The 12,376-nt window shown below is 47.0% G+C and overlaps 1 protein-coding gene and 1 long non-coding RNA gene across 10 annotated transcripts in view; one reads left to right on the top strand and one right to left on the bottom strand.

The window, feature by feature from the left end:
- LOC147008327 (uncharacterized) overlaps nucleotides 1-2,061 on the bottom strand; it is a 32,001-nt gene extending 29,940 nt beyond the window's left edge. For all 3 annotated transcript variants that reach the window (XR_015053513.1, XR_015053512.1, XR_015053511.1), the window contains exon 1: nucleotides 309-2,061. This is a non-coding gene — a long non-coding RNA (uncharacterized LOC147008327). The remainder of the gene's footprint in view (nucleotides 1-308) is intronic.
- Nucleotides 1-12,376, top strand: part of LOC147008326 (leucine-rich repeat-containing protein 71-like) — a 42,403-nt gene that overhangs the window by 11,391 nt on the left and 18,636 nt on the right. For 3 of the 7 annotated variants that reach the window (XR_015053498.1, XR_015053500.1, XR_015053497.1), the window contains exons 7-8: nucleotides 3,211-3,291; nucleotides 10,062-10,773. Coding sequence is in view for 2 of the 7 variants with exons in the window: in XM_085865190.1 (XP_085721316.1) it covers nucleotides 3,211-3,291; nucleotides 10,062-10,232 (252 nt within the window). In the remaining 5 variants the exon portion in view is untranslated. Of the gene's footprint in view, nucleotides 1-3,210; nucleotides 3,596-10,061; nucleotides 11,290-12,376 lie in introns of those variants that run through there. The other 4 variants (XR_015053502.1, XM_085865190.1, XM_085865191.1 and 1 more) reach the window with 4 other exon arrangements.

The following is a 12,376-nucleotide window of genomic DNA, read 5'->3' as shown; positions in this document are numbered from 1 at the left end:
GCTAAAAACGATCAGTTGAATTTCAATTGTATTCCAAATGAACACCTTTACCTTTTTAGCAGTCAGAACTGCTGCAAAGCTCAATTCCGCCGTTTAAATTTTGAAAATCAGTTCAGATTAAGAGCTTGTGCAGCGTTTTATTAACCGTGCTCGGAAACGTCCGGAGTCACCCGGAGATTAGGTGCGTGGTGCATGTCGAGCCTTGCGGCTCTGAAAATGCCATTGAACACAAAAGAAGAAGAAGAACATCTGGGCTCACATCTAAAGGATTATTCAAAACAGCTCGAGTCTAATGTCGGAGCACCCACCTCAAATAAACTTGCAGACGGCGATCAACACGACTGGTCACGATCAACACTGTGACGGTCAACACGACTGGTCACGAGAAGGACCGATTCACCGTCATGCTCGCCTGTTCAAGGACGGGCGACATCGCTGCTGGTCTTACTGGATGAGTGGGGAGAAGACCTACACCAAGAGCGAGAGGATGAGAAAAGTCGACATTCCGATGAGCTGCGGCTGGATCTGCGGTGTTTAGCTTCATAGTGAATTGTATCGAATACACTGTATCACGTGTGCTGCGGATGACGGCGTGACATCATCATGTGGACGGAGGAGTGGTTCGTACCTCTTGATGTTCCTTGGCATTGTGGCGTTTCTCCTGCTTCCTTCATATTGCAGATGACAACAGGATCGTCAAGGTGTGAGAGGAGATACCGTCGGACATCATCAAGCGAGCATTTCTGAAATGCTGCATCTCCAACAACATGGACGGCACAGAGGACGACATCATTTGGGAGGTGGAGGCTGAAAATGACGGTGACAGCGATGGGGACTTGCTCTACCCTGATTCGGACAAGGAGTTACGCGCTGTCTTCGACGATGAAACCATTGACGAGGATTTCCTCTGGTTTAGCTGAAAAGCTTCATCAAACCCAAACGGCCCTTTTTCAGGGCAGAAATCCACAAGAAATATTGTTGTAGGGCCGGGTCAAGGTGGCAAGCACGACCGATCGGGGGAGCAGTAGAGTTGGCTCCACCGAACACCCGGAATTTAGGTCGTACCTTTCAGATAAATCCGAAAGTGCGGGTCCCTTACAGGACCATGAATCGCCAATAATTCGAACATATGGAGTAGTACCCACGCGGCAAAGCTTACCGGGAATTCACACCCTCGGCAGGCCTTGAGTGGAACGAGCCGTTACCGTGCCCGAACCGTGCGTAACCCGAGCGGATGATTACCGAGGCCCGTCGGTCCAAATGTACAACTACGGCAACGGCCTTCCTCATCCCCAATACGCACCGTGGCAAACCAATGGCAGAAATGACAAAGAATGAGCTGGTACATTCAACAAGAGGGAAATTTATAAACAATAGTTGGGGGACGAGGGGAGCACGTAAGGGCAGAGTTATCCGACTAAGCAATGCAAATAATGTACAACAAAAAGCACTTAACAATCCTACTTATAGACGGGGCCCACGGACGCACACATAAATACCCAGAAAGACATGGACCTCGAGGTCGTTATTGCCCCTCCAGCTTGGAGAGAAGACGAGCTGAGGGAAGATAACGTGCTGCCTACCTGGCCGCGTTCGCGCGGCTCGACGTCCGCACCTTCCTGGAGTTCCAGTTGCCAAAAGCACGGACCAGGGCAGCCGAACCCAGAGGAGGCGAGACGAGGTGGTCTTCCTTGATGAGATGGTCGACGCTCGCTGTAATGCGCCAGACGAGACACCTCCAATGCGCGGGATGCAGTCCGCCGCAGACCCAGACAGACGCGCTTTGAGCCACGCGGGACGCAATTATTAATTCCTTCTTTCGTCCTTCGGGGCGCGGTCCGCTCGTCCGTGGCCTGCTCTCATTGGGTGCTCGGCGTGTCGCAGCTCCGCCTTCTTGCCAATGATCGCCCCGGCTCTGGCCTGCTCGTCGCCCATTGGGCGGAAAATGCCGCATACCCTTATTTGGCCATAGCTGGCAAAGGTGAGTGCACATGCGCAGCCAAAGCGAAACGCTTCGTGACCATATTTGGAATGGCGGAGACTGCCGGGCGCAGTGTTGTTGTTGTTAAAACGAAAATGGGCGTTGTTGCTTTACGAAATTCTAACTATACACATTTAACAAAATAACTGAGCTACGGGGACCTGTCTGTTGTGTGCTCATGGCTTCCAGATTCGTAACAATATGTATGATACCGGAATGAATCCCTTTTCTTCCTTTTTATAGAAACAAACAAAAAAAATCCTCTTTATAATATTTAATAAAAGAAATAAAAATAAAAACTTCTTGGTGTCCTCTCCTCTCTCTTCAAATTCTTGAAAATGAGAATAAGACAGTTCGACAAAATTAAGTGGACGCGGGAGTCGGCATGCTGATACCTCCGTCACTTTCATCCTCAACAAAGTTAATGTACAAACGAACTTCGATCTTGTTCAGAAAATAAAACGATCACCAGTTTCATTTATTTTGATGGGTGAAAAACTATGGATACGGTCGCAGGTGGACAAGAGACTTCACAAGGTGGCGTCATGAGCACCCAGAGTGCACAGGGGAAGTTAATTAACCTCCTCCTGAGGTCATTAGCCGTGTTTATCTGATGCGGAGAAAAATTAGGTCGAGTGTTGTCTCATCCTCGATGTCTACATAACACATGTACCTTCAAGGTACGTATCATGTGACAGCTCCTCCATGAGCCTGAGATCCTGTCGAAAAAGTTAAAAAAAAAACTGGGGCCATTGAGAATTATATCCCATTGCAGTTACTTGTTGGAGCCTTTGACACTGCCAGTCACACATTTCTTGGTTCAAACAGTCTTAGTTGACCCTCCATGATCTGTGTAACAACATTGAGTCCCCATTTCTTGTTCCGTATCTGTTGGCGCAGACTCGATGAGGACCTTCAGCTGATTTGAGTGAAACTTAATTTCCTGCTTCTTGCATGACTTGTACCATGACACTGTTCCAATCAACATCCTCTGTTGGTTTTGAATATTCTCATATCCCCAAGGTCGATTATCCATGATTATATCCTCTTGAGCTGTCGTTCGACCCTTTCCCTTGAAGTTTTAAGCAAACCACCTCGATGCTCCTCAATGAGGACATCATCCCTTTAATGGGTTGTGCACTGGTGGGCTCTCTTCCACATAATGCAAATACTATTATACTTTCTTAAGGAGTGTTGGAAATCACAATGATGCTTTCTCATTTTTGCAGGGTCTCCGAACCTGCACCCTTCTTGTTCTTTCCTTGGCTCACAATAAAATCGGGGATCGTGGAGCTCAGCAGCTGGCAAAGGTGAGTGCACATGTTTTGGCAGAAAAAAAAATACAAACTGGAAGTCACTGGGAAGATCCATATATTCAAAATTGAACTTGCTACTAAATAGTCCAGCTGCACACAAGGGAAGGTTCAAGTCCGACGTTCCAACCACCGAACGGTCTTCATCTTCTGGGACTGCACAGGTGTTGTGGACCCGGCGTTAAGTGTTCTCCCGAGCAGAATGGGGGCATCGTGTGACTGCTATAGCCAAATGGTGAGACTGAGCGTCGTTTCATCTTCACCTTGCAGGTGAGACCGGACGTGGACAGGTGTACGTGCAGGTAGAGCGATCAAAAACAAATTAATTATCATCAGCAATCGCACACACAAAACACGACCATTTGAAATGGAGTTTTGGACTTTGAACTGAGAGTAAGTTAAAGTTTGCTTCACGTGATGTTACTCTCTGTGATTGGCCGCCCCAAGCATGTCATTGTGTTTTCACGTTTGTCCTTTTGAGGGGTTTTGGTGTTTGGATTTCGTGCGTGTGTGTTTGAGAAAGTTTGAGTGTGCATGAGGATGGGGGTTTGTAAACTTGTGTGTAAGAGTATTCGAATTGTAAGATTATTCAAGTATCGGATTAGCTTATTGAACGGAATGTAGCAGATATGAGAAGACACAACATACAATACATCCAAGGTCAACGTTGGTCAGAACAACATTTTAAGTTGATACAATATAATCCAGCACAGCTCGGCCAAGTGCAGTATAATACGCATAATCCAGCACAGCTCGGCCTAGTGCAGCACAATGTGCATAATCCAGCACAGCTCGGCCAAGTGTAGCATCGCATGCATAATATGGTTTAGTGCAGTATATTTTGCATAATCCAGCACAGTTCGGCCTCCTGCAGTGTATGTTTCCTCGTGCACTATAATCCACGGACCAGTGTTTGTCGTGCAACTCCTCCTCCACTTCTGGGCTGATTACATCCAGATTTGCTGCATAGGATCCAGTGTGACCACAATTTGTGCACAATGGTGTTTTTATCTTTGCGGGGGGGGGGGGGGACAGACACAAATTCTCTATGAAAATGTGCATTGTGTAGCGCCACCTCCAGGTGTGAGAGGGTATTACAAGCCTCCACCATTCCCAGTACAGTATTCCTGTCCCCACATTTTCAGTGCTGTGAGGTGTTTTGAATTATAAGCAGTACGTATGTTTTTGTTTCATGCACGTAACCCACGTTTTTTGACCTTTTTTGTGCATAGAGCCGTCACTTGCCTATACACCGCACAAATATAGTCAGGTGGCTCGGTGAAATTCCCGTTACTGACCGGATAAAAGCATCAAATTTTGCATCGACTCAGGGTTCAACATAACTTCAAAATCTCGGGTTAGGGTACCACGCGAAACGACCTCCGCTTTAGTCTAAATCCAAGATGGCCACCTTGATCACGCCACACCTGATTAAACACCAGACTATTGACTATTTACCCTCTTTGAATGGCTTAGTCGTACATTTTACGGCACAAAATAAATATTACAGGACGTAGTACCGGAAAGATTTTAATTTTAAAACATTTTATTGTTGATAGAAACAAAAATCATGGCCAAATTCAAGATGGCGGCCATGTTTTTCATGTCGGAATATGTAATATTTCTCGCAGTTTGGAGTATTTTGCGTGTTGCTTTTTCATGAGGTTTTCATGCAGTGCAGTCCCCTTCGCATGAACAGCTGATTAATTCTCTGTAAGCCTGAGAGACCTCAGGAATTGTCATCCAAACAGGCAACCATGTTCTAGACTCCTTCACCCAGCCAAAATCTTGGGGGGGGGGAGAAACCACTTGTTGAGTTTCTGTGCTGGTTGTCCAGATCCCTGCCTGGTATATCCCTCGGCGAAGATGTTGAAACAACGCATTCTAAGTCGGTGGTAAACGATCCGTTGAAAGATTTCTCTGACAAAATTAATCCTGTCTTATTTCATTAACGGAGGTCAGTGGGCTGCTTTTTATCATACAGGACAACAATAAGTCTCTCAAGGAGTTGGAAGCTATTGGAAATCTGCGTCAAGTTGCAGAAATGGATGTTCTTCAATATGGACGAAAGTTTCTGTTACATCTTGAGATGCGTGCCACGCTTGCCACACTGACTGTTTTCCCTTTCCCCGGAAGGAAGATGTTGTGTCGCACCCAGATATTGCATGGAAGACAGGCAGTGCTACTGATTTTTTCTGGTCCAAGATTACGCTGATGGAGTTTATACAATCGTACCTGTAATTCCTGCCCATTCCAGAGGCAACCCAGACATCCACTAAAGGCTGTGTCCTTGTAAAACAGTGGAATTGACCAACAAGTAAGACGATAACATCAGTATCTACAGTTTCTACTAAAACACTTTTGCTGCCTTGCTTTAGACTTTAGAGCATGAAGTATGTGAACAACAATCCGCGTGTCCGCTTCCTCGTGATTACATTCCCCCATTTGTAAGGATGACCCCCAGCGACGAAACAGGCTCATCCGATGTGATATGGAGGGATGCTCCTTCTGGATGCCTGAACTGTGCAACTTTGCCAGTGAGAAAGTTGAAAAGCTCCTTTTTATCCTCTGGATCACGTAAAGAAGCCGAACCAATTCCCTGGTAGCTTTGCCTGATCTGACACCTTCCTGTGAATACCATTTCCTTTCTTTCTCGAGTAGAGTCTTTCAAATTATCTGAAATATGTGTCCCAAACTATGTCTATCCTCCTTGTATCTTGTAGATGTTTCTGTGAGTGATGAATAAATGCTTTGTCAGCGAACTCACTGAAGGTAGAAATTCCATTAGTTGGAAGTCAGTGATAGTGGGGCAACTTTGCAAAATATAGCATAACAATTGTGCATTTTGTGAGGAAAGCACCAAATTTGGCACACTAGTAGCCTATCATATTATGAACAGATTTGGATATTGGGCCATCTCAAATTCAGCCGCTGATGGCTGTGGCAGCCATTTTCCACTGCCATCAAAAATTTTGAGATGGCCCAATATCAAAATCTGTTCATGATATGATAGGCTACTGGTGTGCCAAATTTGGTGCTTTCCTCACAAAATGCACAATTGTTATGCTAAGTTGCCCAACGATGAACAATTACAGCTCCATCCAGTACCTTGCAGTCAAATATTCCTGGTGGATCCATTTCATCAGACGGCTCAATACATTTCAGTAAGTCTGATTTACTGCCCGGTAGATGAAGCTTTCCAACATCTGACAGTGAGCGTGGGAATGACTGTATCTCATGGGCAAAAAAACTCTTCCAAATCAGATTTCCTGTTTTGCATAGCAATGTATCGCAGACCAAACAAGAGCTACATTGTTTTGCAACACCTTCATTTTATTCCCTTGCTTTGACACTTCCTTTTTCTGAGGTTTTCTGAACAAAGCCAATGAATTCTTCTTGATAATATCATGAATACAATGGGAACAGTCCTCAATAACACATATCACATAGTTCTTGTACTGCTTTCTGCCAGTTTCCTTGAGCGCATACAGAGAGGTTATCACCGATTCATCTGCACGGGTGCGGTTGTCCGGTGAAACAAGTTCTGGGAAATCGTCCCAAAAAATATATTACATATCGGGACTGATTTAGGACTGGCTATGCCTGTTATGTCTCTCCAGACTGTGCATTCGTGTGTGATTGTTGGCCATCTTGGATTTCCATGTGTCACGTGACTTCCGGAAGGCATTCAAGGTGGTACCCACCCTGAAATCAATCTGGAGGTTCAAGAGAAACATCATGCCAAATTTGGTGCTTTCACCCGCCAAGTAATGGTAATTTCTAAATATAACACGAAGCCACTTGACTAATAGAGGTATGCGTCAGAAGAACGTGTTGCATGCTTGGAACAAGTTCGCCCACAGGGAGGGAACTCTGCGAGTTATGCATGATGCAGTGCAGTGTAGTTTATTTATTTATTTGAATACTTTGTCGAGGCTCCTATGAGAGCTAACACACAACGCACACCAAGGGGGGCATGAGACAAGAGGGGCAGGAGTGGGAAGGACAAAACAGTGCAGAACAGAGACATTAGAAGATCTGTGGAAGGGAGAGGGATGGGGTGAGGAACATGGGTAATAAAAGATGGACATGACAGGGACTTTCAAGGAAGGAAAGCAGGGAATTTGAAGAAGGTGGGTTTGGTGTGGATTAATGGGGGGAGAAAAGATCGAGGAGTTGGATGGGGGATGATAAGAGGTGGTGGTGAACAGCTGTCTTAAAGACCTGGAGGGAAGAATGACATTGAACAGAGAGAGGGAGTTTATTCCAATGGTGGGAAAAAGGAGAAATTAAAGAGTGAAGGTGAGCAGTGATTCGTAATTTTGGTAGTTTTACCAGAAGGGGGTTGTTGGCGGACCTTGAGCACCCAACGGAAATATGGTGGGGGCAAATCGCAGACACAGCAGGGGGGAGGGGGGACGAGACCGGAGAGGAGACGGAAGAAGACAGAAAGACCACCGACCTTCCTGCGGTAAGAGAGTGAGAGGCCCAAAGACTCAGCCTCATCGCGGAAGATGCCAATGATCCGAAATGTCTTGGTTTCCACAGCATGAAGCCGAGAAAGGTGGGAGGCAGGAACACCAGCCCAGAGGGGAGAGCAGTACTCCATGAGGCTGCGGACGAAAGCTTTGTATGTGGTCAGAAGCTCAGGTGGGCCTTGAAGGACTTTGCACGACGGAGGATTCCCAATTGGCGACTGGCTTTGAAGGCCACGTTGGAAATGTGGCTTTCCCAGAAAGATCATGGCAGATAGTGAGACCCAGAAGCTTGAATGAAAGGACTTTTTCAAGAGGATTGTTGAGAAAGTGGATGGGGGGAGGGGAGGTTCTAAACGGTCCTTTCGGAGAGACATCGTGAGAGTGTGAGATTTGTCTGGATTGAAAGACATGTTCCACGTGTTGGATCAGTTTGTGATTTTATCCAGATCAGCAGAGAGTGAAGAAGCTGCTGCTTGCCGGTCTGAGGGATGACAGATGGTACGGCAGAGGGTGGAGTCATCAGCAAAGAGATATAGAGGATTTTCCAGAGAGTCCGAGAGATCATTGATGAAAACCAGAAAAAGAACAGGACCCAGAACGCTACCTTGAGGAACTCCAGCCTGGACAGGAAGGGGGGATGAAAGAACTCCATTTAGGGCCACACGTTGACTGCGACAGGAGAGGAAGTCTGCGAGCCATGAGTGGAGATGGCCTTGGATACCATAGGAAGAGAGTTTGGTGAGCAGGGCAGGGTGCCAGACTGTGTCAAAAGCACGTGATATGTCCAGGGATACGGCTCGGATTTCATGTCTGGCATTGAGGACCTCCATCCATTGTTGGGAGAGCAGAAGCAGTATATCCAGGGTAGCGTGACCTGGTATGAAACCAAATTGATGATCGGAAATCAAGCCATTGGAGAAGAGGAAGGATTTAATGTCTGAAGCGATGATGGATTCCCCAACCTTGCTGATGTTTGGGAGAAGGGTGATTCGTCTGTAGTTGCAGGGATCTGTTTTTGCACCTTTTTTATGCAGGGCAGTGATGTTTACTAATTTCCAAGCAGATGGCAGATGACCTTGAGCAAATGAGAGGGTGAGTAGAACAGAGAGAGGGTGAGCAAGAGCAGAGGAGCAGGTTTTTAGGGCATGTGGGCTGATGCCGTCTGGACCGGTGGCAGTATGTACAAAACAGCATGTTCTTGCACAGTGAAGTGTGGTACGTACAATACAGCACAGTCCAGCCTAGTGAAATGTACTATCCACAGTGCAGCATGTTCTCGGATTGTGCGGCATAAAATACGTTTGCACAGCATTGTATGACTGTGCAACACAGAACAGTCAGTATGCTCTGATACAGCACGATGCAGGTGAGCACAGTATGATATAATATAGCACAGTGTTTTGATGTACAGTACAGCACAGTATAAGTGAATGCAGATTCCTCTTTGTTTGGTTTGCTTGGAAAGATTTTTTTTTTTTAAATGGTGATGAAACCGACGTTGGGTCTCGCTTTGCTTATTACAGTCACATGACGTGTCCTCACATTTGGGAGATTACTTAACCCTCCTGTGCACAGTCCTGGATGAAGACCATTTGGTGATGGAAGGTTGGATCTGATCCTTGCCTGCTGGACAGCTATATCAGCTTGGTGGCACCTGCAGTTTGGAATGAGTGCAGATGCTTTTCGGTTCTCATTCCTCACTTTCCTCCACAATCCTTCCCTCCCTCCCAACACTTCCAGTGGAAAGAAATTGAAGGCAATTATTCCCACGCTTGGGAAATCCATTTGAGGAAGATAAAAATGTTCTTTGTCCCCCAGAACACTGCAAACACTCACTCTACATCGTGCAGGATGTTCGCAGGATTTAAAAATCTTACTTGGCTTTCCTTTTTTTCTGCTTTGAACTCAGAACATCCTTTCTCTGAAGTTGTTCACCTTGCCCATTCCAGAACCGAAGAGGCCATTGTAATCAGTGTGTGTGTGTGTGTGTGTGTGTGTGTGTGTGTGTGTGTGTGTGTGTGTGTGTGTGTGTGTGTGTGTGTGTGTGTGTGTGTGTGTGTGTGTGTCTGCATTCTCAGATCGACTGTGATGTTTAAATCCCAGAAGGCTCTGCATTGTTCATACTCACTTCATGTATACATCTACTTTGTGTGTGGATAAGTCAGAGATCATTTGTTCATCTCACAATCATTCTGGTTAATTTTTCCACTCTTGAACTATCGTGATATTGCAATGTTATCCAGGCGTTGTTGCTGTTGTTGTGATAATTTAACCTGCATGGTGTGACAGGTTTTGAGACGCTTAGCCTTGACTCACGAGGAGCTGGTGGAACGGCGATATCTTCAGTCTCATGTGCAAAGTTTGCAAGAGCCACAAAAATCTGTAGGTTTGTTTTTGTTTTTAAACCTCTGCTGTCAAGTTGATCTCAAGTTTTGGCTCGTGGAAGAGCTGGAACATTGAGTGGATCAGGATGCGACAGGGCAAATGGAACAGTAGGGAGAGGGGAGAAACACAAACAGCAGGCTTGAAGGACAAAATAGAGGGACACTTGGACGAATAATGGGTATGCGGAGAAATGTTGTGAACGGCTGCTGTATGCGGAGATATGGGTGCAAGACCAGAAAAAAATGTGGAAGAAGACAGAGAGACCACCGACCTGTCTGCAATATGAAAGTGATAAGCCCATAGACTCAGCTTCAGCTTCATCGTGGGAGATTCCAATAATCTTCAAGGCCTTGATTTCCATGGTGCGAAGCTGAGCGAGGTGTGAGGCAGGGGAGCCAGCCCCAAATGGAGATCACTACTCCATCCAGCTGTGGATGAAGGCCTTGTCGGTGGATAAGACGTCAGGTGCCGCAAATCAAATAACTGACCAAATACAGCACTGGAGTATCATGAGGAACCCAAGCAAGACAAAGATGGAGTCATCATGAGGAACCCGGATAGTATTCGGGTTTCGGCCGCTCCTCCTCCACCCTCAAACCCATCCAAGTGCAGCCAGGTGAACCTTACAAAAAATATTTACAAAATTCACCCCTCCATCGACAAAGAAAAAGGCAGAGAGATGGAGGGCAGAAATAAACCACACATCAACAGAAAGCACACACACAAACACCAACACACACACACACACACACACACACACACACACACAACCTTCTATTGTCCAGAAATACCTTTCTAATTATGACATCACCATCACAGAATATTCAGTTACGGCTGTGGAAATTCGCAGAACTTATTCGCAGAAATTCGCAGAGGTCCTTAGTTCAGTTATGCCGATAAGTCCGTGTTCAGTTAGATTTCCCCACTGTTGTTTAATGAGTATTATCCGTGTGGACAGGGCTGTGATCTTTGAGTTAGCCGTTTTTCTTTACTATCGTTATTTTGGACCAACCACAACACCAACCACCTTCTCCACGCCACCCACCAACCACATCAACCACCAACCACCTTCTCCATGCCACCCACCAACCACCACGTCAACCACCAACCACCCTCTCCACACCACCTTCATTACAACGACATCTTCCCACCATCTCCTAAACCGCATCTCCCCAATAGACCAACCCGAATAACATCGCCTCACCTTCATCCCCGAAGCGACGCCATCTTGGCTCCAGCCACGGCGAGTTCCCAGCGAACAGCATCGCTGCAGGCACACGCGGGGGTTCGCTCACCGAGCAAGTCTGGTGATCTCGCGCACGTCCGCTCTGTGGAAGCTTCGCCTCGGGAATTCGGATCAAAAGAGAAAAAGGGGCGGGGCCTGTGGGGGTCGAAGGTCGGAGAGCAGAGGTCAGATCTCGTCTCTCGGGCCCTATAAAAGGCCAAGCGGAGCACCAGTTCGTCGTCAGTCGGTGAAGTCTGGAGTCTGGAGTACACAGTTGGGGGAGAAGTCCAGGAGAGCGGAGGACACGCGAGCTGAGAGCGTGGCCAAACCTGCTGTGCCGCGCAAACCTGCGCGTTCGTGTGGAGAGAGCCGGAGAGAGCTCGCCAGCCAGCGCCAAACGGTCTGAGGTGATCGGGCTTCGGGACAGTCCGAGCATCGCTGAGGAACGGACGGGTTCTTACAAAGAGCATCGACTTTGGAAGAGCATCAAGACCAGTTCGTTCCTCTCAACGCGTCTCCGGCTGAGGCCCGAATCACCCGGACGCTTGGCAAGGCCTGGGCTCAACCGCGGCTACGCCAGGTGCCGTGGGGAAGGAACGTCGCGGGTCAACCCATCGAGGCACCACGAGGGTGGAGGTAACCTGCAACGGTCTCGTGGAACTCCTTCGGTCCGACAAGCTCCACGTAATAAAGGCCTACGGGTCCAGTCTGACCCCCTTGTCTTTGAGGGGTCTTTCCTTGTTTATTTGTGTGGAAGTTGTGGCGCCGTGTCCCGGCAAGTAGAACTGCTAAGTGACTGTACATTAATAATAGACGGTGGTAACTCTTTGTCTTGCTCGCGTGTCGTCCTGCATTCATCATAAATCAACTGCATGCGTGTTTCATCTTTTCCATTGCTTTTCTGTATACGTGCATGTTGGTGTTTTGCATACCTGACTGCATACGTGTGTGAACAAATGTGCGTGTTTAAATGTTAACCCGTTCGTTGTGTCCT

The sequence above is a fragment of the Eptatretus burgeri genome, chromosome 20 (assembly GCF_056783735.1).
Source record: "Eptatretus burgeri isolate ZD-2024b chromosome 20, Ebu_testis_v1, whole genome shotgun sequence".
In the NCBI taxonomy this organism is placed as follows: Eukaryota; Metazoa; Chordata; class Myxini; order Myxiniformes; family Myxinidae; genus Eptatretus; species Eptatretus burgeri.
Note: the sequence above shows the minus strand (reverse complement) of the source record. Positions and strands in the feature narration are given on the sequence as shown.